Genomic DNA, 23,498 nt, shown 5'->3' on the forward strand with positions numbered 1-23,498 from the left:
TAAAGAGAACCATGTCCATCAGAATTGATCATCCTTTAGTCTTGTCGTTGCTGTGTACAATGATCTCCTGGTTCTGCTCATTTCACTTAGCATCAGTTCATTTAAGTCTCTCTAGGCTGGCTAGAGTTTAAATGAAAATCTAATGCAGACAAGATTAGAAGGAAAACAATAAACTAGGAAAACATTTTTACAATCAAAGGTTCTGATAAAGGCCTCATTTCCAAAATATATAGAGAATTGACTCTAATCTATAAGAAATCAAACCATTCTCCAATTGATAAATGGTCAAAGGATATGAACAGACAATTCTCAAAGAAATTGAAACTATTTATAGATATATGAAAATATGCTCCAAATCATTATTAATCAGAGAAATGCAAATTAAGACAACTCTGAGATACCACTACACACCTGTCAGATTGGCTAGAGTGACAGGGAAAGATAATGTGGAATGTTGGAGGGGATGTGGGAAAACAGGGGCACTGATACATTGTTGGTGAAACTGTGAACACATCCAGCCATTCTGGAGAGCAATTTGGAACTATGCTCAAAAAGTTATCAAGCTGTGCATACTCTTTGATCCAGCAGTGTTTCTACTGGGCTTATACCCAAAGAGATACTAAAGAAGGGAAAGGGACCTGTATGTGCCAAAATGTTTGTGGCAGCCCGGTTTGTAGTGGCTAGAAGCTGGAAAATGAATGGATGCCCATCAATTGGAGAATGGCTGGGTAAATTGTGGTATATGAACGTTATGGAATATTATAGTTCTGTAAGGAATGACCAGCAGGATGAATACAGAGAGGACTGGCGAGACTTACATGAACTGATGCTGAGTGAAATGAGCAGAACCAGGAGATCATTATATACTTCAACAACGATATTGTTTGAGGATATATTCTGATGGAAGTGGATCTCTTCGAGAAAGAGAACTAATTCAGTTTCAATTGATCAAGGATGGACAGAAGCAGCTACACCTAAAGAAAGAACACTGGGAAATGAATATAAACTGCTTGCATTTTTCTTTTTCTTCCTGGGTTATTTATACCTTCTGAATCCAATTCTCTCTGTGCAACAAGAAAACTGTTTGGTTCTGCAAACATATATTGTATCTAGGATATACTGCAACCCATTCAACATGTAAAGGACTGCTTGCCATCTGGGGGAGGGGGTGGAGGGAGGGAGGAGAAAAATTGGAACAGAAATGAGTGCAAGGGATAATGCTGTAAAAAATTACCCTGGCATGGGGTCTGTCAATAAAAAGTTATTTAAAAATAAATAAATAAATGAAAATCTACATCAATTTTTTTAAGGGTGTCTACACTAGATATTTCAATCTAGTGTTTCTCCTATCACTTTCTAAGTGAAAATTGTTTTGAGGGAAGAAGAAAAATGTCACTCATCTCTTAAGCCCCAGTCATATGTATATGAAAGTGGTTTTTTTCCCTATTCTGAGAAGAATTTTACCAGTGTTATATGGTATATATAATCTATTCTATTCTTAGTAAACTTTCACTGATCTTAATTCCTTTAAAATTTTATCATTATTAAAAGGATTAATGCCTAGGTAATTTATAAAATAAATACATGAATGCAATTTTTAAAAAGAAACTTACTTTAAGCATATCTTTTCTTGAAGCTTCCATGCCTACTAAATTTTAAAGAGAATTCCCTAAAATCTTTTCTTGTCTGCAGTTCATCCCTTCTGCTTTTCTCATGTTGGGTTACTTAATGTACACTTTATCAAGTCAGACTTGATACAAAATTTGTATATTTAAAATTTTGTCACATAGTACATAACTTATAAAAGGGAGGTCAAAGTTGAAATCTTAACTAGTCACCTTTGTAGATTACTTTACTATGCAGGGTCTTTTCTTCATTTGGAAAATGGACTTGAACAATGTATTCTTCTTTCTAGTCTTGAATACAATGAGAGGGATGGGAGTTAAGTAGAAGGATGGAGGACAAGAATATGTTGTTATTTAACAATTAAGTGCACTTAATAAAGCATTATAAGATATAATACTGTAAGAACTACTTCATAGAGTTTACTGGGAAGTTCAAACAAAATTAGATATGTGCTATACAAATAATAGTATTATTAACTAAAATATAAAATCAGAAAAAATCAAGGGAAAGTTTTTGGATGATAACATTTCCAAAACTGAACAAGAAGGGAGAGAGGGAGGGAAGGAGAGAGGGAGGAGAAGAAAGGAGGAAGGGAGGAAGGGAAAGAAGAAGGAAAGAAGGAAGGAAAGAAGGAAGGAAGGAAGGAAGGAAGGAAGGAAGGAAGGAATAAAATTTGCCATAAAGTTTACAAATACAATAATGGAGAAATGAAAAAAAGAGTGAATAGAATTCAGTATTTGGGAAATTCTACCCCCATGAAAGACATAGAATTTTTTTTAAAAAGTAAGAAAATGGTCAATGGTTAGGAGAGCTTGATGAGAATAAAATGAAGTCAGGCTCTTGGAAAAGAAAACTGCAACACAATTTTACATAAACTTAAGATGTTGGAAGAGTGAAGGAAAGATTCTGTGGTCTATAGAATTAAGAGAATATTATTTCACTGTAAAAAACAAATATAGAAAAGTCAAAGAAACATTGAAAAATGTTTCTACCTACAGGAACTGATGCAGAGAAACAGAAAAAGACAATATACATAATTATGCTCCAGGGATCCTCTCTGGTCACCTAGAGATACACAGTATTTCTTGCCTGCATCTTCCTATTGCTTTCTAGGATTCTCGATCTATTAGAAACTTTTCACTGGATTGCCATGGACATCTTAAACTCAACAGTAACTCATCTATTTTACCCCCAAAAATCTGATCTCTTCCTATAATGGTCAAGGCAACTACTATTTTTCTGGTCACCCAGTTTCATAACTTCGCCATCATCTTCAATTCCTTATTTTCTTTCACTCCTCATATGCAATCAGTTATCAAGTCCTACAATTTATATCTTTACAACATATCTCCTATACATCCCTTCTCTCTTAGACCATTCTGCAACTGCTTTAGTGAAGAGTCTCATAATGTTGTGCTAGGCTTATTAAAATACCCTTTCTTCATTCAGCTGTCAACTTTATCTTCCTAAAATACAGATCTGATCATAATAACACAACCCTCTACTCCCACAATTTAATTTATTCTCTTTCTACCCAGACCAAAGATAAAATCCTTTCTATTGGTCCCTCCCAACCTTTCCAATCTTCTGACACCTTGCTCTCCTTCACATCTTCAGTGATCCAGAAACATCAGCCTCCTGGTCATTCCTTGCCCATGACACTACCTCCCTATTCTGTAGAGGGCTGAAACTCTTGAGTCAGCATGTACTAAGGTCAGGACAGCTGAGCACCTGAGGCTAACTACCGATTGGACAATACTCTATGGGCATATGCTTGGAAAATGGCCATTCCCACTATCCTGTGCTGGCTCCATGATTGGTGTATACAGAGAATTGTAGGAGAGAGGAGGGGGTGGAATAAGATTAGCCAGGGTCACTTTTGTGTGGATGAGGAAGAATGCGGTTGCAGAGATCCTGCTTTCATCCTCTTCATTTCTACCCCTAAAGACCAAGAATAAAGACTAAGAACTTTTGCTTATCCTGACTCCGGCTGATTCTAAGGTATCCTGGGTGCTAGCACAGTTGTCACACTGCTCCAAGCATCTTCACAGTCTAGTGCTCCTGCTTAGAATTCTCTCTTCTCATCTATGCCTCCTGGCTTCCTTCAAGTCCTACCTTCTGTAAGATCCTTTCCCAAACCTCCTTTAATTAGTACCTTCCCTCTAAGACCATCCCTTGTTTATCTAGTACACGTTTTGTTTGTAAATAGTTGTTGGCATGTTGTTTTCCTCATTAGACTGAGAATTCCTTGAGAGCAGGGACTTAAAAAAGTCTTTTTTCGCTTTATTTTGAGGTAGTTGCTTTATTTTTATAACTGTAGCCTTTCAGTGTAATACTTGGTACATGGTAGGCACTTAAGAAATGATAGCTGACTGACTTACATAATGACCACAGCACTATAAATGGAAAAGATAGTAAAGGAAAATGAAAGTTATATAATTATAATGATTCAATTTGTCTCTGTAAAAGAGTTACGAAAATCCACTTCCCTGGAACTATGAGAGAACTAATAGATTGTTATTAGAGCTGTGAACTACTCTGGAAAGCAGTTAACACCTCCCCCAAAAAAATCACTAAACTATGTATACCTTAGCATATACCCCAGCTACGTGGTATAGTAGTCTGGAGTATGAAAGACCTATGGGATCCTGGGCAAGTAATTTAACCACTATTTGCCTCAATTTCCCCATCTAAATTGGAGGTAAAAATAGCATCTATCTCCCAGGGTAGTTGTGTGAATCAAATGAGTTAATAATTGTAAAGCATTTAATACAGTGTCTAGCATAGAGTAGATTCTAAATGGTAGCTATTTATTATTATTATTATTATTATCATTATTATTATGTGGTTGGTTTTCATATACCATTTCCTTTTCTTTTAAAAATTTTATTACCAAGGAATACTGCCATAGCGGAGAAAGAAGGAGATAGTAAATGAATGTGATGTCTAAATGGAAGGTATAAAGAAAAACAAATTTCAAAAGATGATATATAGATAGGTTAGCTATAGAAATAAAAACAAATTGAAGAAATTAGAATAGACAATGAAGATATAAAACTATCAATTGATAGATGATATTAGTAGAATCAACTAAAAACAGTTGGAATAATTAGCAACTTTAGCAAAGTTGCAGAATATAAAAAAAAAACCTGTCTGTGATTTCTTTTACAACATGACTAATATGAAAATATATTTTGTATGACTGTACATGTAAAATTTATATTAAATTACTGTCTTAAGGAGGCTAATTGGAGAGAGAGAAAATTTGGAATTCAAATTAAAAAATTGTTTTTAATTGTTTTTACTTGTAATTGGGAAAAATAAAATATTCAAAAGAATTTTAAATGAAGCTACTATACAGTTCTCTCAAGGCAAAAAAAAATGAAATTGAGGAGATGCTCATCAATTAGGGAATGGCTCAAGAAAGTGTGGTTTGTATTTGTGATGGAATATTATTGTTCTATAGAAAATGATGAGGAGGATGTTCTCAGAAAAAAAAAATAAAACTGGAAAATGCTCCATAAACTCAAGCAAAGTTAAATGTACTGTATACAAAGTAATAGCAATGTTCTGGTTTTGCTGTTCTAAGCAGTATAACTCTGAAGTACTTATGATAAAAAAAAAATTCCTATCCATATCCAAAGAAGAAACTGAGTGTGTCTGAATACAGATTAAAGGAAGCACTCTCTCTTCCTCTAGCTCTCTTTTTTTTTAATTTAATTTTTCTTGAAGGTTTTTATTTTCATAAGGGTGGGAAATCTATGTTTGCTTTCACAACTTGACTTTTATGGCTATATTCTGCATAACTTCATATGTGGTTTCTTAATTGTAAGTGGAGATAAGGAAGAGAACCTAGAACTCAAAATTTTAAAAAACAAATATAAAAAACATCATTTTAAATGTAACTGGGGGAAAATATTAAATAAACAAATCAAATACAAATAGAAAAAAAAGATGCTACAGCCTTGATGAATACAGATTTAATGTCATTGTCATCTCATTGTTAATTATGTCTTTAAGCATTATGTAATTTCCTTATTTGCCTTCCTTATATGATCAATTTTTAAATATTGTGAAATCTTGACTGCATCCATTTCTTAGTTTTTCTTTCTTGCCTTCATTTCAACTCTATATGTTCTTGTTTTTTTATTTGTATCTTTTATTCAGCAAATTTGGGGAGTTTTAAAAATCATTTCTCTATTATCTTTGAATTGTAGAATTACATTCTACTTTTTGGGTCATAATTGGTTTTAAAGTTTTTTTCATTACATATTCTCCTTTCTACCACCACCCCCACCACATGTGCGTGCACACACACACACACAATGTCTATTCCTAATTACATATTGAATTAAACGGAGCTTAAAGGCTATTAAATTTAACTCTTATTTCATACATGAGGAAACCAAGACACAAAAAGGAAAATGAGTCTTGTTAAGGATCACAAAGCTACTGTATACCTGAGACTGACTTCAAATACAGTACTCTAAATAATATGCCATGCTAATGTTGACTGTTAATGTCATATGGATTTGCCTCTGGTCAACCTTCTTTAAAGTTTATCACCCTGAGATAATAACCACTTCATCTCTCTTGGGGAAGGGGATGTGAGTTAACACGTAATACCAGCTTAAAGAATCTCTAAAACAGTCCTTTGCAAAAACTGTGTGTTATCCCCTCTTCCACCTTGCAGGATTGCTAGGGTATTTTTTTTTCTGTTCCTAATATATGTCTCCCACTTCTCCTTTTATGATGTACCTGCAGTAATATAAATATTACATTTATAATACCCCCGAGGGCAAAAGAGAAGTTAAAAGTTTCTTACTCACCTATCCTCCTAAGATTTTTTTTTTTTTTTATCAGTCGTTTTCTGGGACATACTTGTCACACCCTCTTTTCTTCCTGCTCAAAATCTATATTATTCCACTATCTACAATCCTGACTTACTCAAGTATAGAATGATATTTTCCCCCTGAGATGTGAATTCAGTTCTTCCTACATTCTACTTGATTTTCCCTTTTATAGTTCATAACTTTCAGATTCTCCATCCCCTTAACACTATTTTCTCAATGTTTTTCAGAAATGCAAGGTATCTGTTTTTGTTTTTAAGATCAAAGAAAAATCTTACCCTAACCTACATTCCTAGCTTTGTTTAGTCCTAATACACATAAGAACACATATTTCACTTCTTATTGTTGTACTATTATCTAAAAGTTCTTAATTTTCTTTTTTTAAAACACTTTCATAATGAAATTTTCATATTGCTCTGCTTTGAGTTCTGAAAAAGGAATGACTTGAATTTTTCCTTTTAGTTAAATATCCAAATATTTCCTCTGATTCTTTTGTTTTATATGATATATATATATATTTGTGAAGTAGCACCAATTTCCTTTGCTTTTAAGACAATATATAATTTTTTTTTATTTCTTAAAGTCAAAGAATAATCTTATATGATTCTTATTGTTCTTTCTTAAAATGTGAGTTTTTTTTTTTTTTACCTTGTTGCCTACAAAATTTGTTGTTTGACATCATTCTGAACTCTGACTCTGATGTTTCTTGGTAGTTTGAACCTGGGAGTTCTTTCTTATACAAGTCTTCCCTCACTTCTCTGAATTTTTCAAATTGTTTCTTACGTCACAGTAATAATGTCCCTTTACAATCATTTATCACAATTTGTTTATGAATTTTCTGATCAATGGACATTTATTTCTATTTCAGTTCTGTGTTACCAGAAGTGATGATTTGAAAACTGAGTTTATGTGGAAAGTTTATTTTTTTGTTATTTATCTGCTTGAGATAAATACTGAGGTATACTTTTTAAATTTAATACCAACGTATTGTCATGTCATTCATACAAATTAAGTCAATTTATTATTTTTAGTAATCTAAAATACTTGATATTCAAAATGACAATCTGGGGCACCATTAAATTCCAAAATACATAAAAAAAATACAAGATTAAAATGCATTCTGAATAGTTTTTATGTATTTTATTGGATTCTATTTCCTTAAAAATTGATAATCCTAGTTCGGTGCATTGCAAACTCACAGAATTGTAAAACTACAAATTTAGAAAGAACTTATAGGTCCTGCAATATCCTCTAATAAGCAGTCATTAGGATAGACTCATTCCATTTTTAACAATTCTAGCTATTAGAAATTTTCTCTTATTCTGAGCCACTCTATGCTTCTCTGTGGCTTCTGCTTATTGTCCCTATTCACTGAAATAATTGAATGAATATCACATTACCAAATCCATAGAGCAATTGTTATTACATTATAAACCTACAGAGAAGGTACAGGTAAGTGGTATAGGGGACAGAGTGCCTGATCTGGAGTCAGGAAGATTCATCTTTGTGAGTTTAAATCTGGGCTCAGATACTTATAAACTGTGAGACCCTAGGTAAATTGATTAATCTTTCTTCAATTTCCTCTTTGTAAAATGAGCTAGAGAAAGAAATAGCAAACCACTCATCTATTTGCCAAGAAAACCTGAAATGGAGTTACAAAGAGTCAGACATGACTGAAAAATGACTGAACAACAAAAACCTAGAGAGAAGACCTTAACAGAATTCCACCGGAATCTGTGCAGTTCAACAATTTTATCAATGACATGAATGAAAGAGTAGATAATATGCTTATCAAATGTGCAAAGTGAAAAGATTATGTTAGACAAGGAAAGTGGGATCCAAGGAACAAAGGCAAATCAATGTAACATGGCATTTAAATGCTAAGTTACAGAGCCCCACCATGCCCAGCACACTTGAAGAATTCCCTCCACACCCATCACTGATAAGGGGTCTAGCAGATTCACTTGAGGCCTTGAAGCAGCCACACTCATGTGCAAAGGTTCTCATTGGGAAGAAAGTTTTCCCTTTCTCCTCCTTCCTTTTACCATTCCCTTCATCAGCTGAGTGGAAAAGCAAATAAAGCTCCAGATTTAGACTCAATAAGGCCTGAGTTCTAATCCTGTTCCAGACATTCCCTATGAGAATCTGCACAAATCACTTACCACTCTTTGCCTCAGTTTCCTCATCTGTAAAATGGAAGATAATAATGCAACCCATTTAAAGGGTTGTAATAAGGATTAAATAAGTTAGTATGTATAGCACACTTTTCAAATACTATATAAATGCTAGCTCTTTATTACTATTATCCAAGTTTCCTACTCCCAAATTCACACATTTAAACATATCATTCTCTCTATCAGGAGTATACTTCAATATTTTAAATTCTACCTGCTTGATTGAATGAATCACATCATACCCTAATTTACCATAGCATTTTACAAAATAAGTATGAATATTAAATGGTAACATTACATGAGTATTTGCTTCTTCCTGAGCTAGATTCTTGATGTTGTAACATCTCCTGAGTTGCTATGGAATTCTTTTTTTTTTTAAATCAATACACTATACAAAAGGGAATGAAAAGGATTCACAACCATGTTATTGATTTGTATTAAATTTGTTTCAACATATTACATAAAAGAAACCATGTTAGTACAAGCAAAAAAGAATAATTCCTTTTAATAAGTGGCAGAGAAGTATTATAAGATCATAGGACCAAAACTTTATAGACAAAAGATATTTAAAGGCCAAGATAATCTAAAGAGAGAGAATGCATTAAATAGGGTGACCAATCAAGAGTTCCCAAAGGAGGTGGCAATTAAGCTGAGTCATCCAGGAACTTCAAGATTCTAAGAAGAGGAAATGAGAAGGTACTTTTTCTCAACATGGGAAAAATCTTTGTGATGAGAAAGGGTAGAAGAAGGAATAGCAAGCCAAAAAGACAGCTCATCCATCAATTTGGGGAAAACATGGAATAATCAAAGAGAAGCAATGAGTAATGTCTAGAAAGATAGGTTGGAGTCAGGTTTTGAATGACTTTAAATGCCTGAGGCAATTGAATTTTTTTTCCCCATATTCAAAAAGAAGTCACTGAAGGCTTCTGAGAATTGACATGGCAGGGTCAATCCTACGCTTTAAGATGTCTAATTTAGTTACTTTGAAGGAATGAATTAGAGATCTGAAAGATCAATTAGGAACCTGGATGATAAGCCACTAAATTAGCACGGTACTGTGTCAGTGGAGAGAAGACCATAGATATGAAAAATGTTTACATGTAAAAATTGGCCTCTGGCAATCCACTGTAGCAGACAGACAATTACTACAGCATAATGTCAGTTAGACAGCACAAAGCAATAAAACATATGTGAACTGAGTACCTATGTAATCATGAATAGACTACACATTTCTGAAGGATAATTTTCAAAGAATAGCATTTCTAATTATCAAATTTAGATCATTATCAAAGGAAAAGGTTTCAGGATATCACTGAATTTCATTCTTATAGTAGGAAATGCCAAGTGCCTATTTTGTCTTTTAAATGCCATATTCCTAAGTACATTTCTTAGTTTAATATTTAGCTGCCTCTGCTTACACATTTTGAAAGTCTTTCTCTGGTTCTAACTGAACTGAAAAAGAGGCAGCTTTGGAGAGAAATCTGAAAAATTGCTCATTTTATATTAGAAAGAAATTTTATCCACAGGGCATCTTTTTTCTATAAATTGGGAAATAACCTGCACAATATTCTAAGTAATGTGTTAAGAATGATGAAAAATATTGATCATTACCTGCTTTTGAAGTGACAAGCTGTAGAACAAGAGGCCTTCTCGTTACAATGCCTGACCCTCGAGGAAGAAAGTCCCTAAAGAAAAAGAAGACATATTAGGGCATGAAAGTAATCATGATCACCTCAAACTTAACATATCACTATCTTTAGCAGTAGAATGCTTATCCTTTTCCCTCTTGTATCAGACAAAGGCAAGCAGGATGGTGCAGTTTCAGAGTCAAAAAGACCTGTGTCCTAGCCCTGTTTCTGATACCTCTCTTTTATCAGTTCTACTTAGTACCTTATACTGGACAGCTCCCTTAACCTCTCAAAATTCTAGGAAGGTCCAAGAGTCTAAATTGTAGATAATGCACCCATTTGCCTTGACAGAGGAAGCTGTTCCCACAAAACTGACTACACCAGTGTAGTTATAGGTCTGGTGAAAAAAAAGAAACCCCAGATCTCATCTAAGGAAAATTCCAAGTCCTCTCTGTTCAAAGTGAGCAGAACCAGACATTGCCATTTACTTCTATGGTCACTACAACTAAATCCAAATAGGAGATGCTTCTGTTTAATTAAAACCTCCGGGGAGGGGAATGTTCCAGTTCATGGATGATGACAGTCATCGTCCATACTACTTAAGAAAACACATTGCTGATAGTCACAGAGTTAGAGAACAAAAGATGTCAGTATTTTTCAAAGCCTCAGGTCATGACTCTGAACATAAATTAACACTGTAAAGCAACATATCAGATGTAGGCATTGTAGCAAATTGGATTGAAATGTGTTGCCATGCTCTGAAAGTTGCTTTTTACAAAATAAAACAATGTCCCCATGACATTGGCTTGCTTGTTTGTAATTTCATATTTTTAAACAACGAAGCCAGAGGTCAAGTGAATGGGGGGATCTAATTTACAGTTTTCTGTACTCTGGATGAGTGGAAATTTACTATGGTCGTTAATATTTGTTGAATAGCATTATGTAATCCACATGACGGCTAGACTGTAAAAATATTATACAATTAGGTCTGCAGTGCAGCATAAATCACTTTTGATTCTGCAATGAAAAAATAGAAATTCAAGGTGTACCCAGGGCACAATATCCAACACATTGAGCAGATTATGTAGCTGAGGTTTTAATAGAGGTATTTCAAATCAAGTGACTTCAATCAAAGGGGATTTCATCTGAAGTCTCCTAATGTGCTCAGTAACAAGATGGGTAATATTGTGGCAGGGATCAGAATATTCACAAGACACTCAGCAGGACCTGCTGACTCTACAGCAAGATATAGTATTTGAGCAGAGCAAGCTACTCATCCTCTCCCAGGACCCAGTGCCTTCAATGAAATGAGGAGATTCAATTCATCAACAAGTATTTATTAAGCACAGATTACTTGCCAAAAAGTGTGGTTAGGTAGATAAAAGACAAAAACGAGATACCCTCTGCCTTATATTCTATTTAATGTATACACAGTTAAGAAACACTGCTAAAAACTGGGGATTCAGTAAAGGGAGCTTGTGGAAAGTTGTTGGAATCCTTACAAAGTGTTAAGTCATTAGAGTTGAGAGAGACAATAATTATCTAATTTAGCACGGTTCAATATGATTGATCTGATTTTACAAGATGTTATGGGCCAGAAGAAACAAGGTACTAAGTGGAATTTATAGAAACAATGCTTGTGTTCACACCTTTAGAGAGCTCATATAAGCAAGAAGCTCTTGAGCCAGAGAGCACTCTGGGAGGAAACCTATAATCCCACTCTCAGATCCCATAATCCCACTCTCTCAGAGGAGATCATATATAAGAAGCAGAGGCTCAGTCGGGAGTTCGGCTGAAAAGATTGAGAGGGGAGCATCAAGTCAGTTCAGAGCCAGAAACCCTCTCTCGGAAGCAAGAGAGATTGATTCCAACTTTCATCTTGGTGCTGGCTGGAGACTGAAGAAAGCAGAGGCAAAGGACAACTGCAAGAGCTCTTGGAAACAAGCAGAAAGATAGGCCTCTAAAAAAAACTAATTGTGCTATTTTGGAGGAAGCAATAAAAGAGCTGAACTTTTATCAGCTGGCTGCATTTTGGAGTGATTATTACTTTTAACTGAAACTAAAGCTGCCTCTAGAAAACCTCCCAAAAAAACCTGCTCCCAGAGAGCATCATATTATTTTATTATATTATATTATATTATATTATATTATATTATATTATATTATATTATATTATATTATATTATATTATATTATATTATATTATATTATATTATATTATGTTATATTAATTATAAAGAAGAAAAAACACAACAGAAAGTAACCCTTAGAATGAATCTAGGAAGGGATAGACATTCCAGGGAGCAGGGTGTAGAAGATTATTGCAGACACAGAGAATGAGATGTGAGAAGTCACAGGATGGTGATGCTCTGTGCTGAGAACAGAAAGTTAAGCAATTTGGCTGAACCATAGCTTGTTTGAGGGTAAGATTTAAGCATCCTGGAATGACTGTTGGACAAGAAAATGAAGTCCTTTAAAAATCAAACAGAAGTATTTTTACTATGGCCTAGATGCTAGGGGAACCACTCCTCAGGTTTTGATTTGATTTTAATTTGAGATTTGGAGAAAACTCCTAACAATAGTTAGGAAAATTCAGTTTGATAGATTGGATCAAGGAAAGATTTGAGACTGGGACCACAAATAGGAGTATATTGAAATTAGAAGAAAGGTGGCCAGGGCCTGCCTGAACTGAGTGGCTGTGCAATGAGTGAAGAGAAAGAAGGGAACAAATAGGGAGATTTTTGTGGCAGTTAAAATTCATTAAAAATGGCAATTGACGGGTATATGTGGTGGGAGAATAATAAGAGGAGACAGGATGATGCCCAGAGGAAACTGGAAGGATAGTGGTGCTTTCAACAGAAATAGGAATGGTAAGAAGAAGGGAACACTTTGGGGGATGGGAGAAGATGAGTTCGGTTTGTTGCATGTTAATTTGAAATTTATAAAGAAAATCCAGGTGGAGATGTTTAACAGGCAATTGGAAATGTGGGACTGGGTAGCAGGAAAGAAATGAGGGCTGTATATGTAGATTTGGAAGTCATATACATATAAATAATAATTAAATTCATGGGAATTGATGAGAGCAACAAGAGTAAAGCAAAAGCGTGAGTAGAAAAGAATAATAAACAGCTTCTCACCAAGGAAGGAGGATATGGATAATGGTCCTTCCAAGAAAACAGAAGTGTGAGGTAGGAGTAGAACAAGAAGAAAGCTGTGTTATGAAAATCCAGAGAGAGAAGAGTATCCAAATTGTGGAGGATGGTGAAAACTGTCAAATGCTACAAAGAATATCTCATAAAAGGCCAATATGTTTATGGAAAAAAAGTCATCATTGGTAACCTTACAAGTAATTTCGGTAAAAGTGAGAAAGATGAAGGTCAGATTACCAGGTTCTAAACACTGAGTGGAAAATAAAGAAATAAAAGCAATAGGCAGATCCAGATTTTTCTAGTAGTTTCTTCACCCTTGTCAAACTCTATTTGTCCCCCATTAGATGGTAAGCCCCTTGAAGGCAGAAATTGCATTTTTTTGGTTTTGCATCCTTTTGCATATCATAAACAATAAATGTTTGTTGAATTTATTGAATTCCCATTGCTATCAATCTGGTTCAAGCCCTGCTTTCCACTTGTCATTACTATAGCAATTTGACTCCTAACTGATTCATTAAATAAAAAAAAATCTTAAAGTGTCATTTTACTCTGTTCTTCAAAAGTTTGTAGAGACTCCATAGTAAACACCACATTTTCAACAAAGTAAAATGAAAATGAGCTGTTAGCTTGTTGTCCATGTGTTTACTCAGTGATAATAAAGACAATTGCTAATATTCACAAGGCACCTTGAAGTTTGCAAAGCACTTTATATGTTGTTATTATCTCCTTTGATTGTAACAATTCTATGAGACCCTTTTTACAGATGGGAAAACTGAAGCCAACCTAGTTACCTCTAGTAAGAGCATTGTATGTGCTTAAATATGCATTTATAGACATTTGCTCTATTTCAATTGCATTCACCATGAGTTTCTTCTCTTTATTATAGTTTTAGTGATTGTAATTAATGTTCCAAGATTCACAGTCATGAGATATTTCCAGGAGAACATTTGCAGTGAAAAGATGGGTCTTTGTACCCGGACAAAAGTGGGATCATTACTAGAAAGATACAATTTTGGAAGCATACTCAAGCATACTGTTCCTTTTCAGTTCTGAGTCCAACTCATTACATAGATGCAATTCCATCCTAAAGCTACATAATGATGTATTATCATAGTCTACTATCTAATTGTGGGGCTTGATATATATAATCAGCACAAAAATGAAGTTAAAACAAGATCATCTAGAAAACTAATGCAATAATATGCAAATAGGGGACGAAGTATAATCCATTGGAAGGAGCAAAGAAAATACTAAAACTGAGGAGAGAAATAACAGTTTAGTAGTCCATCCCAGTCTTTGTTATTTGCCTTCCAGCTTCCTGTCTTCTAAACAGGCTTCCCTGGACAGTCAATCATATGCATTCCTCTCCAGGCAAACTGGTAGACAGGCTATAATTTCATTTTTTAATTCTATTCTGAACTTAAGAAATAAAATAAGCATTTCCATAACTCAGTAGAATAGGGGGAAAAAAAGATGATTGTACACAGAACTCCAAATCTATTGTCATATTGCTATTCCTTCTCAATACATAATAAAGTTATCCTGTAACTTACTTTTGTTTTCTTTTTCTTTCCTCCATTTCACTCTAGAGATGTCTATCATTAGATACAAATATGTATGTATATGTAAAGCCATTCTATACATATTTCTATTTATCAGTTCTTTCTCTGGATGCAGATAAAATGTCTTCCATCCCATAGCCTTTGGAGTTAATCTAAATACTTATAGTAGTCAAAATGAATTTTTCACTCTTAGCTGTTCTTTTGTTTATTTGTTTTTGCTGAGGTAATTGAGGTTAAGTGACTTGCTCAGGGTCACACAGCCAGGAAGTGTCAAGTGTCTGAGGCCCGATTTGAACTCCCTACAGTTGTTCTTAAAACAATACCATATACAATGTTTTCCTGATTCCACTCATTTCACTCTTCATAATTTCATGCAAATCTATTAGGATACACATTTTGTGTTGGCAGAACTGTAAACTGATCCCACTATTTTGGAGATCAATCTAGAATTATGCCCAAAGAGTTATTAAATTGCCTATAACTTTGGTCTAATAATACTACCACTAGGTCAGTTTTCCAAGATGATTTAAAGAAAAAAGAACCTACATTCTCTAAAATACTTACAGCAACTCTCTTTGTGGTTACAAAAAAATTGGAAAATACAGGGATGCCCACCAACGAGGGAATGCCTGAATCAGTTGTGTTATATGATTGTGATGGAATACTACTATGCTATGAGAGATTAAAAGCTCAATGAACTGGGGCTATAACTTGCCAGCCAGCCACTGTGCTCAACTATCCTCCCTTTCTTCCCCACAACAACAATAAGAGCACACATCTTTCCAGGGAGCCCGGCTCTGCATAGCTTTTGCTGACTCTTAGTAGGTTCAGGCTATAACAGACATGGACAAATCCTGCTTTTGGGTCATGGGGACTATTCCAGTGCTTAACCTCAAGAAATGAATCATGGTACGTATGCTCTAAAACCTGGGACAAAACAGAGGTATACATGAAGAATCTAAGGGCAGGGTGAGGGTGGTCCTTCCTAGGACTTGGTAATTAGGCTGACCTAGGATAAGGATTAACCTACCTGGGGTTATGAGCTTCTTGATGCTCACAGGGGCTCTTTTTCCTCTAACTCCTCCCCCAAAAAAGCATTACATGCAAGGCTTGAAAAAGTAGAGTACTGGCAAGAGTAGAACAACCAATCAAACCAAATAAACAATACATCCGCAAATTAGGAAAGTCATTCACAAGAAAATCAGAGCCTAAGCTCTGCCATTTGATTTTCCCACATGACAAAGTCAATCTTTAAACTTGACTTCTGTCCTCCAACAATCACACTCCTACTCCCTGACATCAGAAAAGATAGGCATTTACTAGAAAAATTCAATAAAAAGTATGAATAATTGGTAAATGAGTATCATGATGCAGTAGGTGTAGCCAAAAATGTACTTTTTGGGGGTTGGATCTCTTTATACATGATTGTGAGGTGCCTTTTCAGCATTGACAGCCATTAAAATCAAATATTAAAATCAAATGAACAAATAATAGAATCTTTGGATGACACAGTAATCAAAGTGATAAACCTAGACCTTAGAAATAAGAAGTAAATTCAATCTCATTGTCTTTATTAAAAATACCAAAAAAATGTTGAGCCAAAAGATTGGTTTTTTAATAATAGCTTTTTATTTTCAAAATACATGCAAAGATAATTGTCAGCATTCATCCTTGAAAAACCTTGTGTTCCAAATATTTTCCCTTCCTTTCCCATGCTCCTTTCCCTGGACAGCAAGTAATTTAATATCTGTTAAATGTACTAGTCTCCTATACATATTTCTACATTTATCATTCTGCACAAGAAAAATCAGATCAAAAAGGAAAAAAGCAAGTAAATGACAACAAAAAAGCTGAAAATACTATGTTGTGATCCACATTTAGTCCCCACAATTCTCTTTCTGGATGCAGATGGCTCTCTCTATAACAAATCTATTGGAATTGACCTGAATCACCTCATCATTGAAAAGAGTCAGATCCATCAGAATTGATCATCATATAATCTTGCTGTTGCTGTGTACAATGTTTTCTTCACTTAGCAACAGTTCATGTACATCTTTCCAGGCCTTTCTTCAACCATCCTGCTGATCAATTCTTATAGAACAATAATATTCCATAATATTCATATACCATAAGTTATTCAGCCATTCTCCAATTGAGGGGTATTCACTTAGTTTCCAGTTCCTGGCCACTACAAAAGGGGCTGCCACAAACATTTTTGCACATTTTGGTCCTTTTCCCTTTTTTATGATTTCTTTGGCATACAGACCCAGTAGAAACACTACTCGATCAAAGGGCATGCACAGTTTGATAGCTCTTTGAGCATAGTTCCAAATTGCTCTCCAAAATGGCTGGATCAGTTCATAATTCCAGCAATAATGTATTAGTGTCCCATTTTCCCATATTTCTTCCAACATTTATCATTATCTTCTCCTGTTATCTTAGGCAATTTGAGAATTGTGTAGTGGTACCTCAAATTTGTCTTATTTTGCATTTTTCTAATCAATAGTGATTTAGAGCATTTTTTTTCATATAACTAGAAATGGTTTTAATTTCTTCATCTGAAAATTGTCTGTTCATATCTTTGACAATTTATCAATTGGAGAATGAGCCAAAAGATTTTGAGATCCTTAATAAATAACTTTTAAATGTATTTCTTATTTCACTTTTACATCATCCTCTTTAATTTCTATTATTTGAGTTTAGAATAGTAGCATACTCATACTATTATTACAAATAAATATAGGCATGCTGGGGCCACATAAATAAAAATTATTTACTGATTAACATACATGATCAAAAACTGTTTGTAGATCACTAAACTAGAAGATTATAGGTTCACAGAGTTGAAATTGAAAGGGATTTTTGAGATCATTCCACATTTTACTCATGAAGAAACAAAGACCTAAAGCAATTAAGTATCTTCATCCAACATTACACAAATAGAAAGTCCCAGGCCTAGGTCTTCTTGTCTTAAAATACAGAAGTCGTGAAGTCCGGAAGTAATATACCGCACTGCTTCAACAACCAAAAAAGCTAGTGGGATCTCAGGCTACAGTAAGAACCATAGGGCTCATGACAAGGTGATAACTCCATCATATTCTGTCCTGATCAGTCAAGAGGTAGATTATCACACGCATTTTTGAGTGCCATATTTTAGAAAAGACATCAATGAGCTGTTATCAGAGATACTTAGCTATTGGTTTTGGGTTTGGGGATGTTTTGGGGCATTGATAATATATATGGTGAATATCTGGGGTTTGTGGATGGAGTTCTAGGTCTGGAGTCAAAAATACTCATTTTCTTGAGTTCAAATCTGGCCTCAGATACTTATTAAGCTATATTGTCCTAGGCAAGTCATCTAACCTGTTTACCTCAGTTATTCATCAGTAAAATGAGGGAAAGAAGGAAATGGCAGACCACTTTAATATCTTTACCAAGAAAACCCAAAATGGACTCTCAAAAGTTGGACATGGCTGAAAAATGACTGAGCAACAATAATGTATATCCACACAGAGAAATATACTTTAAAAAAAGCTGAATGTTATTGCCTATAACTTGGTTGTTAAATATCTTTCCATTAAAATATTTTTAAATGGAATCCATCAATTTGACTAGCTACCTTAAGGAATTTAAGTGTAAAAAATAATTATTAGCAAACTTATTTTAAAATAAGCCTTATCCCCCATAGGCATTCATAAGAACTTTTTAAAAATATATACTTAAAATATATATATTTTTAAAACATATACTAAAATATATTAAGTATATAAGGATATTTATCTACAATCACTAATAGCAAAAGGATTTTTTGTATCACTAACATCTTAAAAACATTATTCCAACTTAATGGCATCTTTTTATGTCAAAGTATAGGATATATTTCATGCATAAATTTTAATGTGCATAATATACTAATAGAACAGTATTCATAATTAATAAACAAATATAAATATGTGTTCCAAAAAAAGCAGTAACTTTTACTGATAGAGGTGAGCAATCAAAAGAGGTTGAAGATGATTATTCTAGATTCTCAATGGGCCTTAATTGACTTGAAAATATTTTTTATATCTAAGATATATAATCTTGATAAATTAATCTTCCTAGAGTATAATCCAGAGGTCCTCAAACGATGGCCCTGGGCCAGATGCAGCAGCTGAGGACATTTATCCCCCTCACCCAGGACTATGAAGTTTCTTTATTTAAAGGCCCACAAAACAAAGTTTTTGTTTTTACTATAGTCTGGCCCTCCAATAGATTGAGGGACAGTGAACTGGCCCCCTTTTTAAAAAGTTTGAGGGCCCCTGGTATAATCCTTTGCTCTAAAACCATGAGTGGCTTACCACTGCCAACCAAATTAAGTATAATGCTTTTTTGTTCTCAAGATTTTGTGTGTGTTTGTGTGTCCAGGTCTTTGTAGTTTTTTCTTTCCCTATAGTTACACACTAGCCTCGTCATGTTCCCAGAACATAGCTACACTATGCTACCTTCATAGCTTCATTATTACATTCACATAAAGTACTTTTCCTTCCCATATCTTCCTATAAAAAGGCCACCATCCTTCAAGGTCCAAAAAGGATGAGTCTTGAAATGAATCCAAGACAGACAGTTGAGGGGAAAATGGCAGAGCTATAGCTGATATATAGAGAAAAAATGAAGAAAAAAGAATAGAAAACGACTTCAAAATTATAAACCTAAAGAGAGAAAGTGATGAGCATAGTTTTTATTTCTTCATTTGCCAATGAGATATTCATAGATAAAGAATAATATGGATCTTATTTTTTGAATAGCTCATTGTGTAAATCATTAATATGTTCTCTTTTAAAAGAAGTCTTTAGATACTTGCAACATTTATAAAGCTTAGACACATTTTTGCTTGCTGCCTGAAATTGTTCATTTTGAGTGTGTAAGAACAGTTCATTTTCAGCATGATCAAAACAAGTCAACTACTTTAACCTTTAGGGAGTTGTCAATGTAAAATACTCATAGCTGCTCTGCTTCATTTTTATTTCTGTCCTTTCAGGAACCAGGAAAGTTTTGTATTAAAGATGATAGAATCAAATTTCTCTGTCTGGCACTTCATCTTCACACACACACACACACACACACATACACACACACACACACACACACACACACACACACACACGAGCTATATCAATAGCATCCTAACATTTAGAGATAACCCAAACCTTATACCCAGTGTTCCTTACATGTAAATGGGACCAAAAGGAGTATTTGTGATTTGAAGACATGCTCATAATAATTTCCCTATTGGCTCTTTCCTTTTAATGTCAGTTGCTATTTTAACATTCTTAGAGGATGGACTTGACTCATACGCATTCAGGACCAAAGCATTAAAATTGTGAATCTTTATTTTAAAATAATGATATCTTTCCATGAATTTATGGAAGTATTGTCTCTTAATGAACAGATATTATCTTCTCCAATAGAGGTGAAAAATGTCAATCTCTTGTTTGGTTTGATCTTAAGTTGAAACTGCCAAATGTAGCCAAAGTTGCATAAGCAATGAGATCCTATTATTTGCTTCATTGAACAGCCTCACTAGATGAGAACCTAGGTTAAGGACATTTATGTTTCTCCTGTCCCTCTTTTAAAATAAAATATTTTAATTCCAAGTATTCATATTAGTACAATGTTTTTTTCATTTCAAAGAAAACTATAACATTAAATAACAGATAACTGGAAGAGCTAAGTAAATATTACTTAACAAATTCATATTATTCACATCTTTGTATATAAGCCACCCTTGGTGTATGAGCAGAAATAGGAAATAGAGAAATTGGGTCCAGTCTGAAAAAAGGTGAAAAGAACAATCTAATTTTGAGTGACACCTGCTTCAAAACACTCCAGGAAACTTAAGTCAGTTCCCTTCAAGAGCTGATATTTAATGTAGACTTACAGAATCACAATACAAGAGAGCTCAGGATCTATCCAGAGCTAAACACTGGGGGAAAAAAAGAATCCCTTCTACAATGTCCACAAAAAGTTGCTAACGCTTTGTCTGAAGACCTCTAGTGAGAAGGCACTCACAACCTCAGGAGGAAAGAGAGCACTCTAATTGTCAACACCAAATATGCCTCTTTACAACAGTAAACCCATCGGTTGGGTCCTCTGGGGCTGCATAAAATAACTTGAATTCTTATTCCATACTGTGTATCCCCTACTCTCATTCAGGTTTAATATCCTTAAGGACAATATTGTTTTTCTCTTTGCATCTTCAGGACCTAGCACAATGCACACAATCAATATAGTAGGATCTCAGGGACCCTTCTCATCCTGGCAACCTTTCTCTGGATCCTTTCTCCACTTGTACAATATTTTTCTTAAAGTGGGATACCTAAAACTGAACTGAGAAGTAGATATAATTGTTATCCCAATTTTGCAGATGTAGAGAGAGGTTCATAGAGTTGAGTAATAATAAGGAATTGACCAAAGAAGACCCAACCTGGAAGAATATGGATGCATAGTGAGCCAACCTTCAGGTATGCAGAAAGAAGCCTATTGATTAGCCACTGAGCCAGTACAACCCTTTCTGCATAGGAAAGGCATCAAATAGCTAAATCATGACCTCAGATTTTTCTGGTGATCCATGAGGCAAGGTTTATGTAAGCTTCTGAGTCTAGAGAAAGATAGGGCTTGTACCAATCAAAGGCTGTTAACACATAGCACTTCTGGTTTCTGATTCTTTATGTTTGTTATTTTTTGACTGCTAGATGCATTACTGGAGATGGTTATGTCTTGTGAGCTTTGAAAAGTCAGAAAAGAAAGCCACCAGAAATACGAAGTTCATACTAGAGTGGGCCAGTAGCTGAGATGGGCATAGAAACAAGATGGCATATTGTGCAGCAGGGAGGCACTCTCCCATCAATTATTCTACATTAGGAACCCTTTTTATAATAGCAAGACACTGGAAACCAAGTGAATGCCCCTCAGCTGAGGAATGGCTAAATAAATTATGGTATAAGAATGCAATGGAATATTATTGTTCTATAAGAAAGGATCAGCAAGATCATTTCAGAAAAGCTTACGAAGACTTACATGAACTGATGCTAAGTGAAGTGAGTAGAACCAAGAGAGCAATGCACACAGCAACAAGATAATGTGATGATCAATTTGTGATGGACTTGGCTCTTTTCAACAATGAGATTTTTAAGGCAATTCCAATAGACTTCTGATGAAAGAACCATCTGCATTGAAAGAGAACTATAGAGACTGAATGTGGATCAAAACATAGTAATTTCACCATTTTTGATGTTTAATTGGGATTTTTTCTTATGTTTTCTTTCCCTTTTGATCTGATTTTTCTTGCACAACATGACAAATGTAGACTTTTTAGAATATTTGGAAGAATTGTACATTTAGCCTATATTGGATTACTAGCTATTTAGGGAAGGGAAGAAGAAGAAAGGAAGGGAGAAAAATTTAGAACACAATGTTGGAAATTATCTCAGTATGTATTTAAAAAAAAGCTTTTATAAAAAATAAAATAAAATTACAAAATGCTTTTAAAATGTTTCAGCCCATGCTTCCCAGGATCAAGATAATATGGAGGAAAGTATGCTCCAAATTTGAAGAGTATATTTATACTTGTCTTCTTTATCTTCTTAATAAATTTCCCTTGGAAAAGCAAATTGATGATAATTGCTTAAATGAAATTGGGGCACAAATCAATAGATTAATGAAAGATATAAAGGAAGTGACAACTGCTATTGGTGATGGATATTGGAGAAAATACATTAAAGTGAGGCTCAAACCAATCATCTTAGAGAAGAATATCACAGCCCATCAAGAATATCCCTTGCATCGTGAGGGGAAATATGGCTCACAGAGCTCTTGAAGCCCAATAGAGAACTTAAGTACAGCCTCAACATGTAAATGAGATGTTTGCAAAGGTCATAATACTAGTAAGTATCAGAGATGACCAGCACTCTAACCACTGTACCAGACTATCTTTTCTATCCAGTTTACAGTGCTGTCCCCATTCTCTAACTTTCTCCTTTCTATTTGAGTCACAAGAATTATACAATTTTGTTGTAATATCATAGGGGACAAAATACTAGATTCAAAGTTCAGGAAGCCCTGCCTTTCATATATATTGACTTTGTGACCCTGGCCAACGTTCTTAACATCTTAGAGGCTACCCAAGACAAGATTATTAGATATAAAATAATTGTTGATCTATACAAATAGAATCTAGTTTCCTTAGCAGGAATCCCTTACACTGTTAAAATCACAAGACCAGGCCAGTGCTTTAAGATTACAATATTAACTCAATTTATCCTCATAAGCCTCCTGGAAAGTTGGGAAACTTAATTTTATTTTACAGGTGCAGAAACTGAGGTGGATAGAATTAATGTGATTTTCTCATGGTCACACAGCTAATAGGTTCTGAGGTCACATTTGAACTCAGGTTATCTTAACTACAGGTCCAGTCCATTGTGCCAGATTGTTGCCTCTAGGATTTTTATAAACTGTTTCACTCTCTTCT

At 34.5% G+C, this 23,498-nt stretch overlaps 1 protein-coding gene across 3 annotated transcripts in view; it reads right to left on the minus strand.

Moving 5' to 3' along the window:
* DNM3 (dynamin 3) overlaps window positions 1-23,498 on the minus strand; it is a 581,691-nt gene that overhangs the window by 479,881 nt on the left and 78,312 nt on the right. For all 3 annotated transcript variants that reach the window (XM_051998949.1, XM_051998948.1, XM_051998947.1), the window contains exon 2: window positions 10,262-10,335. In XM_051998949.1, coding sequence (XP_051854909.1) covers window positions 10,262-10,335 — 74 coding nt within the window. The remainder of the gene's footprint in view (window positions 1-10,261; window positions 10,336-23,498) is intronic.

The sequence above is a fragment of the Antechinus flavipes genome, chromosome 4 (assembly GCF_016432865.1).
Source record: "Antechinus flavipes isolate AdamAnt ecotype Samford, QLD, Australia chromosome 4, AdamAnt_v2, whole genome shotgun sequence".
In the NCBI taxonomy this organism is placed as follows: Eukaryota; Metazoa; Chordata; class Mammalia; order Dasyuromorphia; family Dasyuridae; genus Antechinus; species Antechinus flavipes.